At 38.4% G+C, this 20164-nt stretch overlaps 4 protein-coding genes across 4 annotated transcripts in view; 2 read left to right on the forward strand and 2 right to left on the reverse strand.

The window, feature by feature from the left end:
• Positions 1–20164, forward strand: part of rad21l1 (RAD21 cohesin complex component like 1) — a 148757-nt gene that overhangs the window by 122500 nt on the left and 6093 nt on the right. The gene's annotated exons all lie outside the window — the stretch shown is intronic.
• Positions 2374–8884, reverse strand: timm17b (translocase of inner mitochondrial membrane 17 homolog B (yeast)). The gene is made up of 6 exons (XM_074643484.1): positions 8746–8884; positions 6527–6626; positions 6369–6432; positions 5989–6117; positions 5782–5892; positions 2374–3839 (listed from the first exon to the last, which is right to left on the reverse strand). Exons 1-6 carry the CDS (start codon positions 8769–8771, stop codon positions 3742–3744), a joined length of 528 nt encoding a protein of 175 aa, XP_074499585.1. The 5' UTR covers positions 8772–8884; the 3' UTR covers positions 2374–3741.
• pqbp1 (polyglutamine binding protein 1) lies at positions 8755–13060 on the forward strand. Its single transcript, XM_074643483.1, has 7 exons — positions 8755–8898; positions 10565–10632; positions 10737–10848; positions 11540–11643; positions 11813–11995; positions 12093–12150; positions 12610–13060. The coding sequence occupies exons 2-7, from the start codon at positions 10566–10568 to the stop codon at positions 12758–12760; spliced, it is 675 nt and encodes a 224-aa protein (XP_074499584.1). The 5' UTR covers positions 8755–8898; position 10565; the 3' UTR covers positions 12761–13060.
• gpkow (G patch domain and KOW motifs) lies at positions 12560–19555 on the reverse strand. The gene is made up of 11 exons (XM_074643482.1): positions 19329–19555; positions 18520–18692; positions 17411–17556; positions 15883–15989; positions 14889–15093; positions 14619–14751; positions 14302–14485; positions 14038–14158; positions 13763–13832; positions 13444–13529; positions 12560–13358 (listed from the first exon to the last, which is right to left on the reverse strand). The coding sequence occupies exons 1-11, from the start codon at positions 19523–19525 to the stop codon at positions 13230–13232; spliced, it is 1551 nt and encodes a 516-aa protein (XP_074499583.1). The 5' UTR covers positions 19526–19555; the 3' UTR covers positions 12560–13229.

Consider the following 20164-nt stretch of genomic DNA (forward strand, 5'->3'; position numbering starts at 1 on the left):
GCCAGGGCTGCCATGCGGATGGGGTTGCTGAGGGTAAGGCAGCAGAGGGCTCGGGGGGCCCTGAGGGCCGACTTGTTCGCCTGAATCGCCTTCTTGGCCCCCCCTCCTCTTTTTCTGGACGAGCCAGTCGACCCCAGGGTGTCGGACTTTCCTGCCTCCCCCCCAGGGGGGGCATCTGTCAAAAAAAAAAAAAAAAAAATTAGTATTAAACTGTGTTTTTAAGCATCCTGAATATGAAATATCAGAAAGTAAAATATTACATGACCAATAAAAAATGTATGTAATGTGAATTATTTTATTCTGAGCAAATAAATGTTTAATACATCCGGGGTAATAGACATAAACAGTATTTTGCTTATAGATAGTGGGTCTATCGGTGGATACCTTTACTGTCATTCAATCAATCAGTTGTTGTTTGTGTACAACATTCACACCTTGTAATCATCATCATCATCATCATCATCATCATCGTCATCATCAGTTTATTATCCAACACAATCAGGGAAGGATTTGACGCATGGCTTTAGCAACAGACAGGTATTCTGTCGTCATATTATAGAGGACCAGATGTGACCTACTTCTTTATTAGGAGCAGCATGGCACTTAGCCCAGCACTATCCCCTACAGTAGCAGGCCCATGATCACCTGTTGACAAGGCCCTAAGCCTGCAGGTACATTTATTATCTCACCCAGTAGTAAAAACTACAGAGGAGACAGAAAAAAGAGCTAAAACAGAGTTGCTTATTGTGGAAATATTGAATGTGATGCCTGTTTTCTAATTATTGTTAAATGTGTACAGTATGTTTGGATTTTAATTGCCGCAAACATGATTTACTATCAAGATAAACTATGTTTGACCAATATTGTCACCTTCACTGGCCAATATCTGGATGTATTATGTGCATTTTTTTGCATAACTTTGAAGGTGTAATGTGCATATTCTTCTCTACTTTGTGCAAACAAAACCTCAGAGACATTGTGAGGACTTCCTACCTTTCTTTGCCCCGTCCATGTCCGCAGTTTAACACCACCAAATCACTTCAGAAAAGCCACCATCAACTCCTCAGGGGGATCCGCGACGCGTATTGGATCACAGATATGAATTAAAGCCCAAAGAGAGAGAACTTTCTAGGAGTTAAACCATCTGCCGCCTGTCATCTCACATCCTCACGCAGCTGAGCGGCTGCAGGCCATCCTCACTTTAACCTACAAATCCAATTAAAAGACGATTTCTGCAAATTTCTTACGCGTGTAAATAAAAAAATCTGCAGTTGCGTTTATCCACGCAGGCACATTCCGGTGAGGGAGTATTAAAACTAACGCGTCCCTGTATCCGCGGTGGTCAGCCGACAGGATTAAACCAGCTGAGCCGTTTATAAGGATGACAGTGGAAATCTGTCCAGAGGAAGGTGGAGGTAAACTCACTCAGCACAGACTCTGAGGCTCGCTGTGGGGCTGTGTTGAGAAGGTATAGTTAAACTGAATAGAGGAATATTAAGAAGTATTGTCAGGATAGAAAAATTAGGATGCTTCACTACTGCAAGTTAGAAAATATTTCAGGACCTTGGAGAGAAGCAGCCGGGGGGTGCAGTACCAGCTGAGAGGCGACAGGAGGCGCTCATTCATAGCGAATACAGAGACAATGGGATTGAGCCCAGGTGCAACTGATGTTTTTGTTTTCTTCCTTTTTTCCAGGTGCAAGTCGTGTTTTTTTTCCCCCTTTTCCAGGTGCAAGTCATGTTTTTTTCCTTTTTTTCCAGGTGCAAGTCGTGTTTTTTTCCTTTTTTTCCAGGTGCAAGTCGTGTTTTTTTTCCCCTTTTCCAGGTGCAAGTCATGTTTTTTTCCTTTTTTTCCAGGTGCAAGTCGTGTTTTTTTTCCCCTTTTCCAGGTGCAAGTCGTGTGTTTTTCCCCCCTTTTTCAGGGGCAAGTAATGTTTTTTTTCTTCCTTTTTTCAGTTGCAAGTAATGTGTTTTTTTCCCCTTTTTCCAGGTGCAAGACATGTTATTATCCTTTTTTTCCAGGTGCAAGTAATGTTTTTTTTTTTTTCCCTTTATCAGGTGCAAGTAATGTTTTTTCAGGTGCAAGTCATGATTATTTGTTTTCCTTTATTTGATAGAGACAGTGACAGTTGAAAGGGAGCGAGAGGGGGGGATGACATGTAGCAAAAAGCTGCAGATTTAAACCCTGGGCCGCTGCGGTAAGGATTTAGCCTTGATACCTGAGACTCCTGCTCTACCTGGTGAGCTACCGGGGCGCCAAGTTGCAGTAATGTTTGTAATGTCATTTCAAGTTATTATCTCACATCACTGCATCATTTTAGGCTTTCTGAATCTAGGGCAGTGTGAAAAAATAACACCATCTCAAATCTTAAAGAACATCTGATGCCTTTATTTTTATTTATTTTTTTAAATCAGCTTTTGCAAGATAAATATATTAAGACAATACATAAAATAAACATTCTTTCTAAACATAGTTTGACTGCTAAACACAGGATCATACTGCACCATCTCTCTCCCGTGGCGAATGCTACTAAAAAAATAGAAAGATGGGCTTTAAAAAGTGCTTGGTTGCTTGATGGATAACGCAGTGATCAAAGTGACTAGGGGTGCATGTGTAAGTGCTACATTACTTACATTCTACATTCTACATTCAAGTCATCATTTCTAGGAACCTCGTACATATTTCTTCACGATTTGTGCTCATCCTTCTAATACATTAAGATAATAACTATTCAACAAAGATTCAAAATGACAAAAGCTGCCAGGCGAGGCAAGACCTTATTAAGAGAAACTGGAAACAGAGTGGCATGAGATTTTGTTGAGCCTACTAGACACATCTTACATCACTCAAAAACACAAAGTTCTTTGCATTGATTGTCACAGCTGACACATAATTAAAGACTTGAGACTACACAACTTTCAGAATACCACTCTCATGGTAAAACTCCTCCGACATCTATTTTTTTCTTAGTGCTCTACCGTTCTGCCTTGCAGCCATTAAAACACTGGCTTCACTGTTTACTATATCTGTGCATACATGTATAAGATCTTTGGAATATTAAAGGAATAGTTTAATCTTTTAGTAAATACAATTATTCACTTTTTTTGCTGAGAGTTACATGAGAAGATAGATGCCAATTCAAGAAGTCACAGCACCTGGTAAGAAACACATAACCCCTTGTAAAATAAAAAAAAATCTAGTTTTTACACATCAATTTTTGTACAAATTTAAAAAACAAGATACAACCTGTTAATTAGTGTGATTTAGAGGTGGTGGTAGGTGGATTTGGTAACCTTTGGACAGAGCCAGGCTAGCTGTTTCCAGTCTTTATGCTAAGCTTACCAACTGCTGGCTCCAGCAGAAAGTGGTTGATCTTCTCATCTAACTCTCTGCACCAAAGCAAATTTCCCAAAATGTCAATCTATGCCTTTAATTTATAGCTTTTACCTGGATGTTGAATAATCAAATTGATTTCAAACATTAATACAGAAAATGTTGCATGAGATGCCGGAGGTGCAAACATGACATTTGTCACAAAAATTCACTCATAAATAAACATAATAAATAAACTCACAGTAATTTGCCCCTGAGGTATAAGTACATAGTGCACCTACTTGACACCACTGTAGAGACCAGTATCTGGTCCTCCTGGTCCTCCTGATACCTGCTGTAATGTCTGGTCCCCCCTACTCTCTGGTCTGACTCACTGTGTCCACAGCTGGTCTCAGTCCTGGTTGCTCTCTACTGAAACTGCCCTTTAATGCCCTGATGCTGCTGCTGCTGCTGCTGACCTCCATCCTTTGGAGGTAGCTGACTGGGGTCCTCTGTAAAGGGAATAGCTGAAGAAAACAAGAAGGAAGACACAAATCAAGTTAATTTCTTAGGTTTTTGTGGCGGCATCCTGTTTGTTCAATGTATTAATATAATCAAGATACAATATATGTGCACTTAGACCATTACATATAGTTATTACATGGCTTCATTGAATATTCGATTGTGATTAGTCCACAAATCCACAAGTCTCAGAAAAAATGCTGTAACTTGTTGCATCCACTAAGTATAGGTGCAAAAAGACTTATGGCACCACAGTAAGTTTTTTCCAGTTTAGCAAAAGTGAGAGCTCAAACTCAGAACATTTGTGGTCTATAGACTGTTTTCACAGCAATCATTTTGGTTGTCTTAGTAGTAAAAACACAGATGTAATTAATAACATTTAGAACGAGTGCATCCGTTTAGGTGAGCCAGCTAGAGTCATCGTTAACAAAATTAGTTTCACCTGTACATTTCCTGCATTTCCATGAGTCAAAACGTCTGGAGTGAAAAAGGTCTATTGTTTGTCTGTGGTTTCTACTTATTACAAATCATTGTAGCCTCATTTTCTACATTTGACCAGAATATATATTGTATAATAATAAACAGAAATTACAGCACAAAACAACTAAAAGATCTCTATGTGTTTAAAGAGGCCTTTCTCACAGTGTTGCAGACTGCCACAGTGGGCTATCAGTTACACATTGTGGTCATTCACTAATGGTTATTACTTTGTATAAGTGGGTTATTAGCAATAATACAGTGAGAATACTTGTGTCCGGGAGGAATTGATCAGACCCGAGACTCTAATTACATTGCATGAGTACTTTGAGGGACTGAATTACTTTCCTCTTGTTCATTTAAACCTTCAATAACGGAAACAACACTGACATATTATCACTTTTTTGTTATGGCCATGCCATAACTTATGTATTTTCCCAAGTGTTTTCCCCTTCCCTGTGTTCTCTGTGTTCCTCTGTTTGTATCTCTCTCTCTCTGTGTTCTGTTTTGTCTGTGTGCTGGCGTGGGCATGGTCTCCCTTCCTCATTCTCCTGGCTACTGGCTCTACTCATCACACTCACCTGTGTGCGATTGGCTCATCAAGTGCACCTGCTTCTCATCAACTACCCACATATCAGTATATCTATATCTAAATTCAGTATCGTCCACTCCTAGTGTTTGCTTCGTGTTTTCTCATGCCTCAGGATCACTATTCGCCTGCCTGTCAGCTACGCCTGCTCTCCACGTTTCACCTCATCATCTGCCCACGCCAGCTTCATCTCTGCCATCCCCATTCCTCCCCGTGGATCCCAGATTCCCATTCACAGCCATTAGTCTCATATCCTCATTCTTGTGGCAATAAAAGACTCTTTTACACCGCCACTCTGTCTGTGGCCAGCGTCTGAGTCCAACTTGTGTTCATAACATTTTTACGTTAATATGGTGAACTTGTTAGCACACATTTTACTATTTAGACATCCAGCAGATATGGAGCAACATTAGCATTAATTGGCATTCATTTGGAGATATATTTTTGTCCACTTGGCGAATGTGAGTCCAATAGTCAATTTCTTCTTAGCTGTGCTTTGATTTGCACCAACTCCTGAGGGAAATATCTGGTTTGATAGCTGCAAATTGTTTCACAATGGTCAGCAGCTGATTTCCAACCTTATCTGCCTGTTGTTTGGTGTGAGGCAGGTAGCATACAGTTGGTTCTTGGAGATTTCTTTTTGCTGAAAATGACACTATGAGAGTGGTGACAGTGAACCAGAATTGTAAAGTTGCAGATCAGAGAACTAAAACTGAGATGAAAGATGTTGAAAAGTTGAGGAGAACTTTACAGGTGATAATTCTCTGTGGGTTCATCACTATGAGTGACACCTTTCACATACAAACAATCATTGTTAATATAAAAATATAGATTATTGACGATTAAAGTATAATTTGCAAAACTCAATCATCTTCACTCACGGTTCTGAAACTGCTGTGCTGTATATCTGGTTAGGAGGATCCCAAAACCCTCAATGAGAGCGAGCAAAATTCCCCCCATCATGGCAGAACCCATCATAGTTAACGGCCCACCTGGAGAACACAAAAATTCCAGAACAAAAATTCATTGAATCACACTAATTCATTTGATTTGGTCAGTTCATTGTGCTATATGGTGCTTCCTCTTACTGCGTGCTGCCAGGATGGCCCCAGTCAGCGCCCCGCTTGTTATAGAGTTCCAAGGATCCTCTTTCCCTCTCAGGCGAACTAAACCACAGTCGATTGTGGAGAAGAGCCCTCCCCAAACAGCAAAGCTACCTGCAACGCCACCAAAAACAAGCCAGGGAGTGTTTGCATGTCGGGTTTAATGTATGATTTTAGTTTTAGGCAAAGTAAATGTAATAACTGGGCTTCAGCTACCCAAAGACAGCAAACCCTATTGCATGTAAATCATTTAACATACACAAAAAATTATACTATTGAACTGTTATATGTTCCATAAGCTTATTAAGATTCCAAGAGCTACAGTAAAGGAACCAATTCGTAGTTACAAAAGACGACCTCCTCACCTCCAATCTGAGGAGCTCTTATTCTCACTGCATTTGCACTTCCTTTCAGTCTGTGTCCGACACCCTGAAACATTAGAGCACTGTTGAATTCTGCCATTAAAAAAGTGATGAGAATCGGAGCTAGTAAAAATATTATTATTCTTATGTGGTGAACTCACTGCAGGGGCATTACGAAAGCCCTTGATCGCCTGGAACACCCCTCCTCCAATAGCTCCCATGGTGAAAGCACCTCCACAGTCATCCACTATCCTCCAGGGACTGCAGGAATGCAGAGAGCGAGAAAACATGTTAAGATAAGACAAAGTGCATAATGTAGAAAAATAGACATACTGAAGCTTAGATAAGATGTGCATTTTCAGCACTCCAAAGGAAAATGGTACCAAAACAGAATTCACACTTTGCTACTATAATTAATTTGGATGTATAATTGACGGTGAATTAGTGATTTTTATTTGAGCCATTCCATCCTACTGACTTTTATTGGTGCCGCCCTACAATCATACTTATACTGAAACAATTAGTCGATTAAAAATAGAACAGAATAATAATCTACAACAATCTATTTATTATTTATTATTCATATTTATTTACACATTTATTGCTTAAATCATTTATCAAGCAAAAATATCAAATGGCTATTTTTCACTATTTTCTGACATTTTATACACAGAAAACAAATTAATCTAAAAAAGAATGGACACATTAAACTATGCAAATACTGTACCTGATAACTGCAGCCCTACACAGGGAGTTACACGCATATTCTTACAACTGTAGCCTAACATTCACAAAATAATTTTAATATTATATGATTTTGTTATGTTATATTTTGTTGCTGATATATTATACTATATTTATATATATTATACTGTACTATACTATACCATACTATACTTATCCTATACTATATTTGATATGTTATATTGTCATACCATACAATATATTACGTGATACAATATTACTACATTTCACCTATACTATACTATACTTTACTTTACTATATCTTATATCCCATACTATATTATGCTGTTATATTACATTATATACTCTATTATATTTCTATTATGTTGTATGCATGTTAATTATCATTAGTCTGGCGTACAATGTCTACATATACTATATCTTACTGACTTTGTTGCCACTAATCACATTAGGGATCGACCGATAAGGTTTTTTCAGGACCGATACCGATACCGATTCTTAGTAATCAAGGAGACCGATAACCGATATTTTGAACCGATATACATTTGCAGTAAAAATTTAAATCTTGGTGTCAAGAATGGGAACAACACAAAACTTCATTGAAATGCATTGAAGCATATGTTTAATTAAAAGAGAACTTTTCAATATTATCTTAAAACAAAAAGTGCAGGGAGGTCCCAGCTTCTTATAAAGTTAACTGACAATTTTAATAAATAAATAAACAATATCTCTCTGAAGTTTTTATAAAGTGTAAAAATAAATAAAACTAGCAAAACTTAAATTTGTGCTTAAGTTTGAGTCTCAATTCAGCAACAGCATTGGATTAACACTGGCCTTATATGCAGGTCCATTACATTACATTAAACTGGTCCTCTCTAACAGCAAGATGTAACCGGTACTGGTTTCCATTTATTTATAAAGCCCTTAACTTGCCATCATATATCACATTACATATTACTTATATTATAACACAACTGTCAAAAGTCAGAGCTTTTTATTTATATTCTTATTTTAGTTTCATATACCTCTTATTTATGTTGTTACTTTCTCTACTTATCTGTACTTATTTATGTCCTTGAGCTGCTGCAACACCTGAACTTCCCCTCTGGGTATCAATAAAATATTATATTATCTTATAAGTTAGCACAATTCATTTTGAACAATCATAGCCAGGGATTCTGGCAATATCCTTGCATATGACAGTAATATATCAGTCTTAGTCCCTGTCCTATAGGAGCTGGTCCAGGATTTATCTTTAGTTATCATGAATATACTGTAGCCTTTCTCTCTGTTGGTCTCTGGAGGCTTGATTGATCAAATTCACACATTTAAACTGAGCTATATAATATTATTTGAGTAACATGAATGAACTGTAATTTGGGGGTGTATTTTTCTGTGTGCCACACCTCCAGCTGTCACTTCAAAACACAGACACATGAGTGTAAAGGTTGTTGAAGCTCAGAGCAGCAGCTAGCTGTGTGTAACTGACTCACATCTTTATCTCTTGATGTCTTTAAGTCCCTTCACTAAGCTAAATAGATAGATAGCTATCACTCACAGCCTCTCCGTTCACTCTCACAACAACTGCACCATGACACTAAGAGGACTAAACTTTGTCAGAGGTGAACTATTTATCATAAACAACGATAAAGACATGTTTAATCTGATATCTCACCAAGGCTCACGGGCATACTCCTCCATGTTTGTTGTCGTCAAGAGAACGGCGGTGCTACGTCATCACTGTGCGCGCGCGCCGTGTGCTGTTGTGGGAAGTCGTGTCGTGCACTCTTCCTCGAGGAGCTCTGAGGAGATTTACTTAAAAACACAGGTAATGTTGGAGTTATTTTCATTCATTAAAGTCTATATATAAGTGTAGGTTTTTCGTGTTGGTGTGTAGTATGTAGCAGAGCAGCACTAACTAAGGTTTCACCAGGAGGAGCCGCAGAGGTACAACAGCATACAGAGAATGACCTACTGACTACTAAATGACTAGTGAACCACTTTGTCTCCATCAGTGAAGTCTCCTCAGACACCCAGGCTTCAGGGACCTTTCCTTATATCTCAGGATAACTTACAGGGATCTTGCTGTTGGACAATACTGGCTTTGATGCATTCTTCTGTTGCATTTTATATATAGACAGTGGTGACTTTTATTAAAACACCACCAGCTGTAGATGCACAGATACTGTATAAGGGCATACAATCAGTATTTTGGTATTAAGGCTGCAAATAACTATTATTTACATTTTTTTTTTTTCAATATTATATTTGTTGTTTTTTTGTTCATTTTGAAACAACAGAACAAACATTCACAAACGTCCCCAATAATAACATTTTCGGTACAAAGAAACTTAACAAACCTAATATTAATATAAAATAAGCCAGTATAGATACAGGAAAAACATATTATATACAAAAAATAGATATATAAGTAAAAAGAATACACACAAGTAAAAAAAAAAGAAGTATTTATATATAGATATACAGTATATACTGCATACATATATATATACATACATACACATATATGTACACGCAGCACATACACATACAAAAACACATATACATATAAGCAATTAAAAAAAATCAGTGTACAATTCAGTCATCATCCTATTCTATCTCCCTATTCACAATCAACCTGCTCCAGCAATGATACAAATTACAAGCTATACCTTGGAGTGACGGTGGTAGCACCAATACTTATCCGATCACAGGGATCTACAATCAGGCCGTTCATAAAATGTATGAAAGGTTTCCACATCATATAAAAATCCTCAACTTTACCTCTTACTATGAAAGTCAGTTTTTCTAATGCCAGACTAGAAGACATCTCTTTAATCCATTGACTAGAGTTAGGTCTCAGAATATCCTTCCATTTTAAAGCTATGACACGTTTGGCTTGTAGCAAACAGAAATGAATCAGTTTACGTTTCAACTATTATTTTAATTATTGATAAATCTGGCAATTATTTGTTTCGGTTAATCAATCAATTTTTTGGTGTGTAAATGTCTAAAATGCCCCAATACTTTGTCATCAAATTGCTTGTTTCCCCTAACCAAACTGTCACACAAACCAAAAAGTACCTACAAATAACTATACATATATTTACAGTTTTTGAGTTGGGTTCAAGATTCACATTATTGACCCACATTGTAGGAAAATTGGATTGCTGCATCCATAAAAAAATTCCACATAAGATAGGTAACCTAAGACAGCTACAGTGAGAAACATATCTAAGAACATAATAATAATAAAACAGAGCTAAACAGGAAAATAGTCAATCATCAAATAAATAAGCGAAAAATAAAGCTCTGTTGGTTTCCTTATCGACTCAATGTCATTATACTTGGATGATTGGGTAAGTAGTATAATTTTATAGGGACAGAGGCCATTGTTTGTGTATCCCTGCTTCTAGCTGATGAAGTCGGTGGATGAAGGTTTGCAGTCCTGGTAACATCATCATCATGAGTTAATCCTCCCTTCTCTGTTGCAGGATGCCTCTACCCGCGGCACTGCTGGCCCGCTTGGCCAAGAGAGGGATTGTTAAACCATCAGACCATGGTAGTTGAAAACATTTTATAAGAAAAGCCTGGGCACATTATAGCATTCAGACATTTTTATTTTTCATGTGTCATGTAACGACTTTTCTCCTCCAATTCATCCAGAGGCAGATGAGGAGATTATTGCTGAAGATTACGATGACAACAACGTAGATTATGAATCCACCAGAGTTGAGAATCTACCACCAAACTGGTACAAAGTGTTCGACCCTGCTTGGTACGTATATACGTGATTTCTACAATAAATTGTTGACTGACATATTTTTACATAAACATTTTTCTTTCAAGTTTCGAGATGGTTAAAGTCCCATAAAATAGTATTTTTATTTTTGCTCAAATGTTTATTATGGGGTCAAACTGAGATTCAAACACAACAGATTTTTATAACAGGATTGTCGGCCTCTTTCTGGCACTGACATAGCCTTTTGCAAAAGGTTATAACGGGGTTTTTTTTTTGTGGTCAGTAAATCTAGATTATTTTGTTAAGATTAGTGTCGAAAAATGTGGTTTCTCAGTAATTTGTAGCCTGATTTATATCATGAAGAAAATTATAAAATAAAATTCTTATTTGGAAAAATGACATTGTGAAATAAAAAAAAGGAAATTTTGCAATAAAAAGTGCTGGAATGAAATGAAAATGTCCTTTAATACTGTTAGATTAGACATTAGACAATAATGTTGGATGAAACAATATTTTTAAAGTTTTAACAGTTTGAAAACATATTGGCTTATTTTATGGTTATTTGTGATTATTTTTTGTAATAATGTCTTATTTATTTAATATTTAACACTTAAATAAATTCAATTAATTTCCTAATGACATTATTCATCATTATTTATCATGGATTATTTAATAAGTTATTTCTGCAAATTCAACCATTTGATTTTCTTTTTTCTTCAATCCACAGTGGTCTTCCTTATTACTGGAATGTGGAGACAGAGTTGGTGGCCTGGCTGTCCCCAAATGACCCAACTGCAGTTATAACAAAACCTGCCAAGAAAATAATTAGAGGTATGGCTTTTATAAAGCCCCCGTAACATAATATTTTGATGACACAGAATTATGATCAGCATTGCAATCTCACAAATCATTGCAGGTCGGGTCATTATTTGGCAAATAATCTCAGAATGCAGTTTGTTTATTTAGTGACTATTGCATTTATTTTACTTCCATTGTTCAGCTGAGGGAGTAGATGAAAGAGTCGAGAGGCCGTTTGAGAAGCCGGACAGAGAGCGAGAGCGGGAAAGAGACAAAGATCGGGAAAGGGAACGGGACAGAGAGCGAGAGAGGGACGAAGGGAGGGACAGAGAAAGAAGAAAGCCGAGGAGAGAGGACATAGCACCGTACAGTAAGAACAAAAGAGGTAATGTTTACATCTCTATCGTACAACACAAGCATTTTCTAAATAATGATGCTTTTCTTCTACATGAATGGATGTTACACATTTATTTTCCTTTCAGGAAGAAAAGATGATGAGATGGACCCGATGGATCCAAGTGCTTATTCTGATGCCCCAAGGTACAGTATTTACAGTCATGATAATCAAACAAGCTGTTGGTCCGTTCTTTAAAGGAGTACTCCAGAAATATTGTATTGCACCTCCATATAGTCGAGGGAGACAGACGGAACAAAATAAAAGCATTGGAGGCTGAAATATTCTGACTTTCAATCACCAGTATGGGTCAAGCTTGAAAAAAAACAACTCTGGATCCTACAATTCCCACAATGCAACTTAATGCATATTTTCATTACTCCCTGTCTAGTAAACATCCACATAATTTAAACTCCACAACACTGTTTGGAACGCAGGCTTTCTGCTAGAAGTAGTCTCAATTATTTTCTCAGACTTGACAAAGCTCCTCCACAGAAGACATTATACAGTCTGAGTATAGAATTGGTGGAGTGCTCCTTTTTAAGGTGTGAGCAGAATGTATAAAAACAAACTATTTATTCAAACAAATGTAAATTTCTTTACAGGGGAACGTGGTCAAGTGGCCTGCCCAAGCGTAATGAAGCAAAGACAGGTGCAGATACCACAGCGGCGGGGCCCCTGTTCCAGCAGCGGCCGTACCCGAGTCCAGGAGCCGTGCTTCGGGCCAACGCAGCTAACCAGATACCCAAGGAGTAAGCAGAGCTCCCGGGGAAACCGAAACAATAGACACAGCTGTACAGTTTTGTCTTCCCTTTGCTCACATCTTAACATTTGCCATTACAGAGTGACATCTCCTAAGTTCCCCTTTTCATTCTGAAACGTGTACATGTCAAAAAATTGAGTGCTGAGCTTTTACACCACCAGTGCATTCATACTTAAACATGTAGTTTACAGTTGTAAATATGTTTTTATATGACCTAAAGTTTGACCTTCTTGTTGTTACTAAAGCCATTAGTGGACTTCATTTGCTAATAAATTGAAAGATTACTGTGAAAATGGCTTGAATGTTTCTTTATGGGGTGGTGATCTTGTAATAACATCTGTACAAATAACATTCTTGACAATGTTTTATTACAAAATTGCAATGCTTTAAAATCCATTATTTTTTTGAATATCACAAAAACAACATTTCAGATGGGATGGAAAAGGAGAGGGAATATCTGAATCAGTTGTCTGATGCTCCTACATAGTGACAAATGGTGTCATAATCCAGTGTGAACAGTTTCTCCTCGTGTCGATCGAGCTGGACCATCGCTCTGCACTTGTTCTTGTCCCGTTGGAGGATACGGCCGACCTGAACATACATTAGTACACACTGATTAGTAAAAAAGGTACAAACCAGTACACACATCCTGCTGCATGGATGAACCTTTGCTTACCTGTCCTCTGTGCTCGCCCAGTACAACCATTATAGCATCATCTTCACTTTTTGGAATAATGGTCTCCAGCATGTCCTGCTTCACATCTGCCACCGAGAGAAGAAACAGTGGGTTGTTCAAACATTTTTATAATAGTTACTAAAGCAACACTCAGGGATAGAGGGGTCACCTCTTCACTACTAATACAGCAGATATTAAAGGTCACTATATTGTATTAGCACAATCGTAGCCAATAAGGCACTGATCATGTCTGTATGATAAACCAGAGAAAAAGAAAAAACGAACACCAAGAGAGACTGACATAGCACTAATGACTCACCGTCTATCAGTCTTCCCTCCTCAGTTCGACACACACACATAGTCGGTGTCAGGACATCCTCCACACACATCTAGAAGGAAAACAAGTCTGATCTTAACCGCGATGAAAGAATCGCAACATTTATAATTATTCCAACACTGCAGCTAATTATATGGTGCAATATTCCCTAGCTTTTCTGTGACTGGGCAGCACTCTTGCTACCTTTTAAACGGTATGATTTTGACTGCTCCTATTTCAGTGGTAATGTAATTAATCGAAAAATGATAAATGTTTACCTTTGAGTTGTAGTACCTGCCCCCTTTGAAAGCTTTGTCTATAAAGCGAACTTTCAAGTCTCTCTGGAGCCAGGAGGGAGGAGCCGGTGGTCGCCTTGCCTCTTTCACTGGAGGTTTCTCTCTACAGAGGAAAGTAGGAAAACAAATACACAGTGTGTTTACTCAAAGAAAACACTGACAACTGATTAACCAATGAATGAAAATGAGACATATTACAGTGTGGTATAATGTATAAAATAGTGAAATGTAAGTGTATAAGTATACCTGTCTTGACTTGATTCTGTGTGTTTCCTCTTCCTCTCATCTTTCCCTCCATTTCTTTCTGAAGACTTGTGTTTCACCTCATCGCCATTACTTCCACTCTCTTTCTCCTCCCGTCTTTGTTGCTCCTTCTCTCGCTCTTTCTCCTTTTCCTTTTCCTTGTCTTTGTGGGCTTTACCGAGGCGACCTGTTTAGTGGAAAGAACTTTAGATTACTGAAAAAAAACTGTGGCTGAATTGCTGTATTGTGTTGTTTTTTTCCACGTGACAATTTGACAGAAATGTTAGCGTTTTCTATTTCATTTGATCAGAGTTACTCACTGAGGTCTTTGCTGTTTTTGTCGTATTCCTTGCGCCCAACCAGTTTAATAGCATACTGGCTGATTGTCGCAGACCTGCCGCCAATAGCCAGCTTCACCACAACTCGAGCGTTGTCTGCATCAACGCCTTCAATCTGCAGCACATGAATGAAGTAATTCAGAGAAAACAATAAAACAGCTAGTTGTACAATACCTTGTTTCTGTTTCAGGAGATAACTGCATGTCAACAGATGATGAATATGGGTGCAAACACATAGCAGATCAACGCTACCTTGCCATACAGCTCTTTATGTGCCCCTGACTCCACCAGCACACAGCCACCTGGACCCATCACTAGTTCCTCCTCCTTCTCTCGCTCCTCGCCTGGCTTGGGGGGACGCTTATGTCTGGTGGGCTCCAGGTCCTTTATCGCGGAACGGTCAGCTCCAAGACCCAAACCTTTTGGACGAAGCTCGTGTTCGATTGGCTTCACATGTCTGAGCAGACAGGGAATGAAATCAATAAACAAAGAGATGGACATAGGCAGGATGTAAAAGAGCCTGGAGGTGCACACAGCTTGAGAGAAATATCTTGTGTTTAAATATGAGGCTGCTTGAGAACAAATATGAAAGATTGTGTCGATTGCTTCTATGGGAAAAAAGACAAGTTTCCTGTTATTAGTGCTTTTATACAATAGCCTATAATATTATTACAGGTTAATGTGCAAAAACATTCAGATTTCACTAGTTGTAACAATATTCATAGTAGCGAAATACAGAAAAGTAGCACATTTCCAATCTGAGAAGCTGGAACTAAAGATGTTATATTATAGTTTATTTAGCTTGATGGAATGACTTAAATGCAGGGTTGGTAAAGATTTTAGAAATGTTTTTGTTATATTAGTCGAAATTCTCATTACATCCCCACAGCACCAATAAAATCAAGTGCTCTGGCAAAAAAGAAAAAAAATCGGGTATATGTGGCTGTCGTTGGACTGTAATAAACCCATCCAATCATTTCACTTTTGGAGCAAGTTAGCAGCTAGTGCTGCTAGCTATACTCATTTTTTCGGCCGGATCATTTTTAAAAATCTAGTGTACTCTTGCTAGTTTCTCAAGATCGCCCACCCAATCATCAATTTTTGCCAATTATTCTTTTGTTGGTCAACTAATTAATTGTTTCAGCTCAAATTAGAACACCACAGTGGTGCGAAGTAAGCATAATGTTGAATTAGAAGAGGAAATGGTAAAAAAAAAAAGAAAGCAAGGGGTCAGTTTGTTACTTACTGTTTAAAGGTGCGTCCAATGCCTTCCTCTTTATTCCAGCCCATCCCTTTAATCATAGCGAGTCCATAAGCCTCAACAGGAATGCTGTCATAATCTGCCTCTGTTGACTGACAAACACATACAGGGATATTATCTTTTTGAAAATCAAGAGACATACATTAAATGCTCAAACAACCAGAGAAAATAAATATAAACACCACATTCTGCATTCAAATGTGTATCAGGGCTAAATAAGGTGCTTTTATGTAATCTTTGAATTATGAAACACAAAAAGCTGTAGTGGCAACTGACAGAGAGAAGCAGTTTTCCATGCCGGTCTTACTCAGCCTTTTGACCCCAGGCTGTCAGACTCAGTGACTGAAGTCACCAGGCAGCAGCCACAGCAGCCCTTATCCGGGCGATGGCCCTGCTCATCTCTGTCTCCACAGAAGGCTTCCCCTCTGAGGGAAGCTGGGAGTCCACTCTCACAGAGCAGGCTGCATGAAAATGAGCTCCGGGGCACAGCGAGCAAGTTTCCCCTGACTCTCATGTTTTGACAGTCACATCTGCAGTGACTGCAAGCAGATATGGGATGACAGTGACGAGGCGTGTGAGGCCTCTGATGAAAAGACAAGACATCTGATTGGTTGCCTGCATGTCTCTGGGGAGAATGTTGACGCCCGTCTGCCACCCAAGCCTTACTGTACTGACAAAGCACCCAACGCATGCGCGCAACTCTGCATGGGTGTTAATCTACTCAGACCGTCAGCACTTTCACACACTCAAATTTCAATCTGAGTCAAAGTAGCCAGTCTACCAGATTTTTTTGTACTATCAGGCGTTTTCATAGGCTCACTGAAATGCAACTCCAGCAGATTGTATTGTTATCTTCACATCTGATATCATTTAAAGAAATTGCCAATTAACTAAGGGTCTGAGAGCCATTCCCTCCTCAAAACAACTATTATACAAATGCTCTTCCGCACGGCAGCAAGCCCAAGCCGAAAACAGTAGAAAGCTTATTCAAATAAAAGCATAAAGTCAACTCCCAGATGTACGTATCATCATTAATTCAACACTTTTTTTCAATTAATCTAAGCTTTCACAATTTCAGTTAACGCTGTGAATCATCCAATCTCCTTTCCCTCGTCAAATGTCTCTGTTGTTAGGGTGAACTTTCTATTACTTGACTTTGCTCTCTTGTTCATATAAAACTAAAACTAAATAATGCATATATTGAAATATACTGAATTGTTTTGTGCCCTCAGACTCCACTGTAGTAGCAATGGAAAGATCTTGATGTGATGTCACGAGAATAACAAAGACACAAATAACAAAATGGCAAAACACAAAAAAGTATATTTCCAAAACCTGTCTTTAAACAGGGTATTAGAAAGTATTTTTTATCATACAAGACTTCAACCAAAAGATCACATCAAGAATGATATTTTTTCTGACCCAATCACTGCAACAAGCACACATGCTTTGTTGTGCACCTCTGCTTCAGATTAGTGAGTGTCTCTGTCACACAATTGGTATCGATACTTACAGATTCAGGCCGTAGATCCACTTTCACATGGTCTCCATCCTCAAAGCCGTCAGGCACTTTGTTCTGCATCAACAGGGGGATGGCGAGGTTCGCGTTGGTTTCTGACTGGGGGCCATTCTGCCACTGCTCAAGCTGCCTCCGGGAGTCTACAAGCACAAATTGGAGATGTATAAGGAGCTTTGTATGAGAGATAATAACATTCACAACAAGCATACACACACTACACCATATCAGCTCTGTCCTGGGATGCCCCCTCGACACAGTGGAGGTGGTGGGAGAGAGGAGGATGATGGCTAAGCTGTCATCCATGATGGAGAATGACTCCCACCCCATGCAGGACACCATCTCAGCACTGGAGAGCTCCTTCAGCGACAGGCTGCTCCACCCGAAGTGTGTGAAGGAGAGCTATCGCAAGTCCTTCCTTCCTGCAGCTGTCAGACTCCACAACCAGCACTGCTCCCAGTAGACCACTTACATTTACACACCAAAAACTGACAATAACTGCACTATACTGTATAATGACTGTGCAATATCATTATCTTTCTTTCTACTAAGGTGTAATTCATACTGTGCAAAATGTTTAGGTGGAATTTCATTTCATTCTCACTGTGCAATATCATTTTCCACTTGTGCAATTTTGTTAATAGTCTGTTTATTGTCAATACTGTATATACTGCTCCTATTTTTATACTTCCTTCTATTTAAATGTTTCATATTTTGCTACACTTTGTTTAGCTCTTTTTTTATACCGTGTTAGCTGATGAATCTTGTTTTTTGCACTATCCCCTTTGCTGCTGTACACTGCGAATTTCCCCACTGCGGGACTAATAAAAGAATATCTTATCTTATCTTATATATAGATTATTATTATTATAATAGACTGCACATATGTACATATTACATTTATTTATTGACGGACTGCACACACTATGTTCACCCATTCACTCTGTATCTTTTATATCTCTATTTATTGTCTTTATAATTTGTGTATACTTTTACCTCTCCTGTGTTTCACTCTGTTTGCTGATGTTGCTGCTTTGACACCTGAATTTCCCTCCGGGGATTAATAAAAGGTTCATCTTATCTTATCTTATTCTAAATGTACACACCTTCAATCAGTTCCTTGACAGCCTGAGACTCCACAGAGTCAGTGTCTTGAGTTGTTTCTTGAGGTGTTTTGCCTCCACTGGCCTCGCTGTGGGCGGCTCGGTCCGGTCGGTGCCAGCGGTTCTTCTGGATCAGAGGGATGATGAGCTCTTTTGGCTTCTCAGATGGTTTTGAACTGCAGCACAAAGAGAGAGTGAAGTTATAGAGAGGTAACTAGTGTAATGGAACATTACATTGTATGTAGTGCTGTCTCTTTATGCAACAGTGGAAAGTTACTGTCTGTGTACTCTTCGTCTCATGAAGTGGGAAAGCACTGAGTGTTGACTTTTACTGGGACACTGAGTAAAACAACTCCTTATCCGAGTAAAACAACTCCTTATCTGAGTAAAACAAACTCCTTTTCTCACAGTCCCTGTTGTAGATTTCTATATAATCACATTGTAATAATCTCTAATGCAGTGCACTCTTCTGCAGACTTTGTGTGACTCTGTATAACCAGTGCTTTTTCTTGCAAGAATAAAATACAACAAAGAAACTTCATCTGTTTGAGATCTTGATTTCAACATTCATTAAGACTCATCTTGTAATGTTGACAGTTTCCATTACACTAGCTAACTGTTAGCAGGGCCGCTTCAAAACAACACTTATTCACTGTGTACACCTATTTCACATTAGCTAACAACGTCTAACAGTGTAATAGTCAGCTGGTAGTTATATCAGAGCGGTAAAGTGTATCTAACTGTGACTCTACTGCTAACCTGTGTATTAACTGATACCGGTGTGCTAGTTAGCATTAGCATAAGAAACCTACCTTTGCAGTTCTTTCCCGTCAATTCCAATCAAGTAATCTCTCTCATCTTTCTTCAGCACAGCGTCGGTGGTCGAAGGTTTAAACTTGCTGACTGTTTTAGTGAAACCAAACGACACAGCGGCGGGTTTAGTCTCTACTTGGTCTCCAGGAGCAGCAGCAGACTTAGGAGAGTCTGCATCTTCTCCGAGCGACTCCATTGCTGTTTGTAACCAACAGAAAGTGGAGAGAGAAAGGAATTATGGGAGATGTAGTTTTATTTTGCTATACTTGTGTTGTTCCAGTCTTCGTTATGTACTACTATTCCCGGCATGCATCAGAATTAAAGGTACAAGGACCTGTTAGTGCAATGTGGGTTTTGAGATTTTTAAGCGAGCATGCTATAGGCAGGAAAAAAATACAGTTTTCATATGTTTATCTACAAAAAACAATAATATGTGTGTTCTTGATAAGGGTGAATGAAATTACATTTTGTGGGTTCAATTGTCAAAATGCAATATGATCATTGCATAACATACATTTTGGGATCATTTTACATTTGTTGCAGAATGTAGATGTAAATTTAATTCATTATTTTTGACATTTTGCATTATTTCATGCGTCTAATGTTTTCAAAAATAATTTCTGATACTGTGGATTTTGAGATTATGAAGCGAGAGCATTCTATAGGCAGGAAAGAAATACAGTTTGCATATATTTAGAAAAACACAATAATAAGTGTGTTCTTGTGATAAAAGTGAATGAAATTACATTTTGTGGGTTCAATTGTCAAAATGCAATATGATAGTTCACTGCATAACATACATTTTGAGATAATTTTACATTTGTTGCAGAGTGTA

The sequence above is a fragment of the Sebastes fasciatus genome, chromosome 8, assembly GCF_043250625.1.
Source record: "Sebastes fasciatus isolate fSebFas1 chromosome 8, fSebFas1.pri, whole genome shotgun sequence".
NCBI classification, from domain to species: domain Eukaryota; kingdom Metazoa; phylum Chordata; class Actinopteri; order Perciformes; family Sebastidae; genus Sebastes; species Sebastes fasciatus.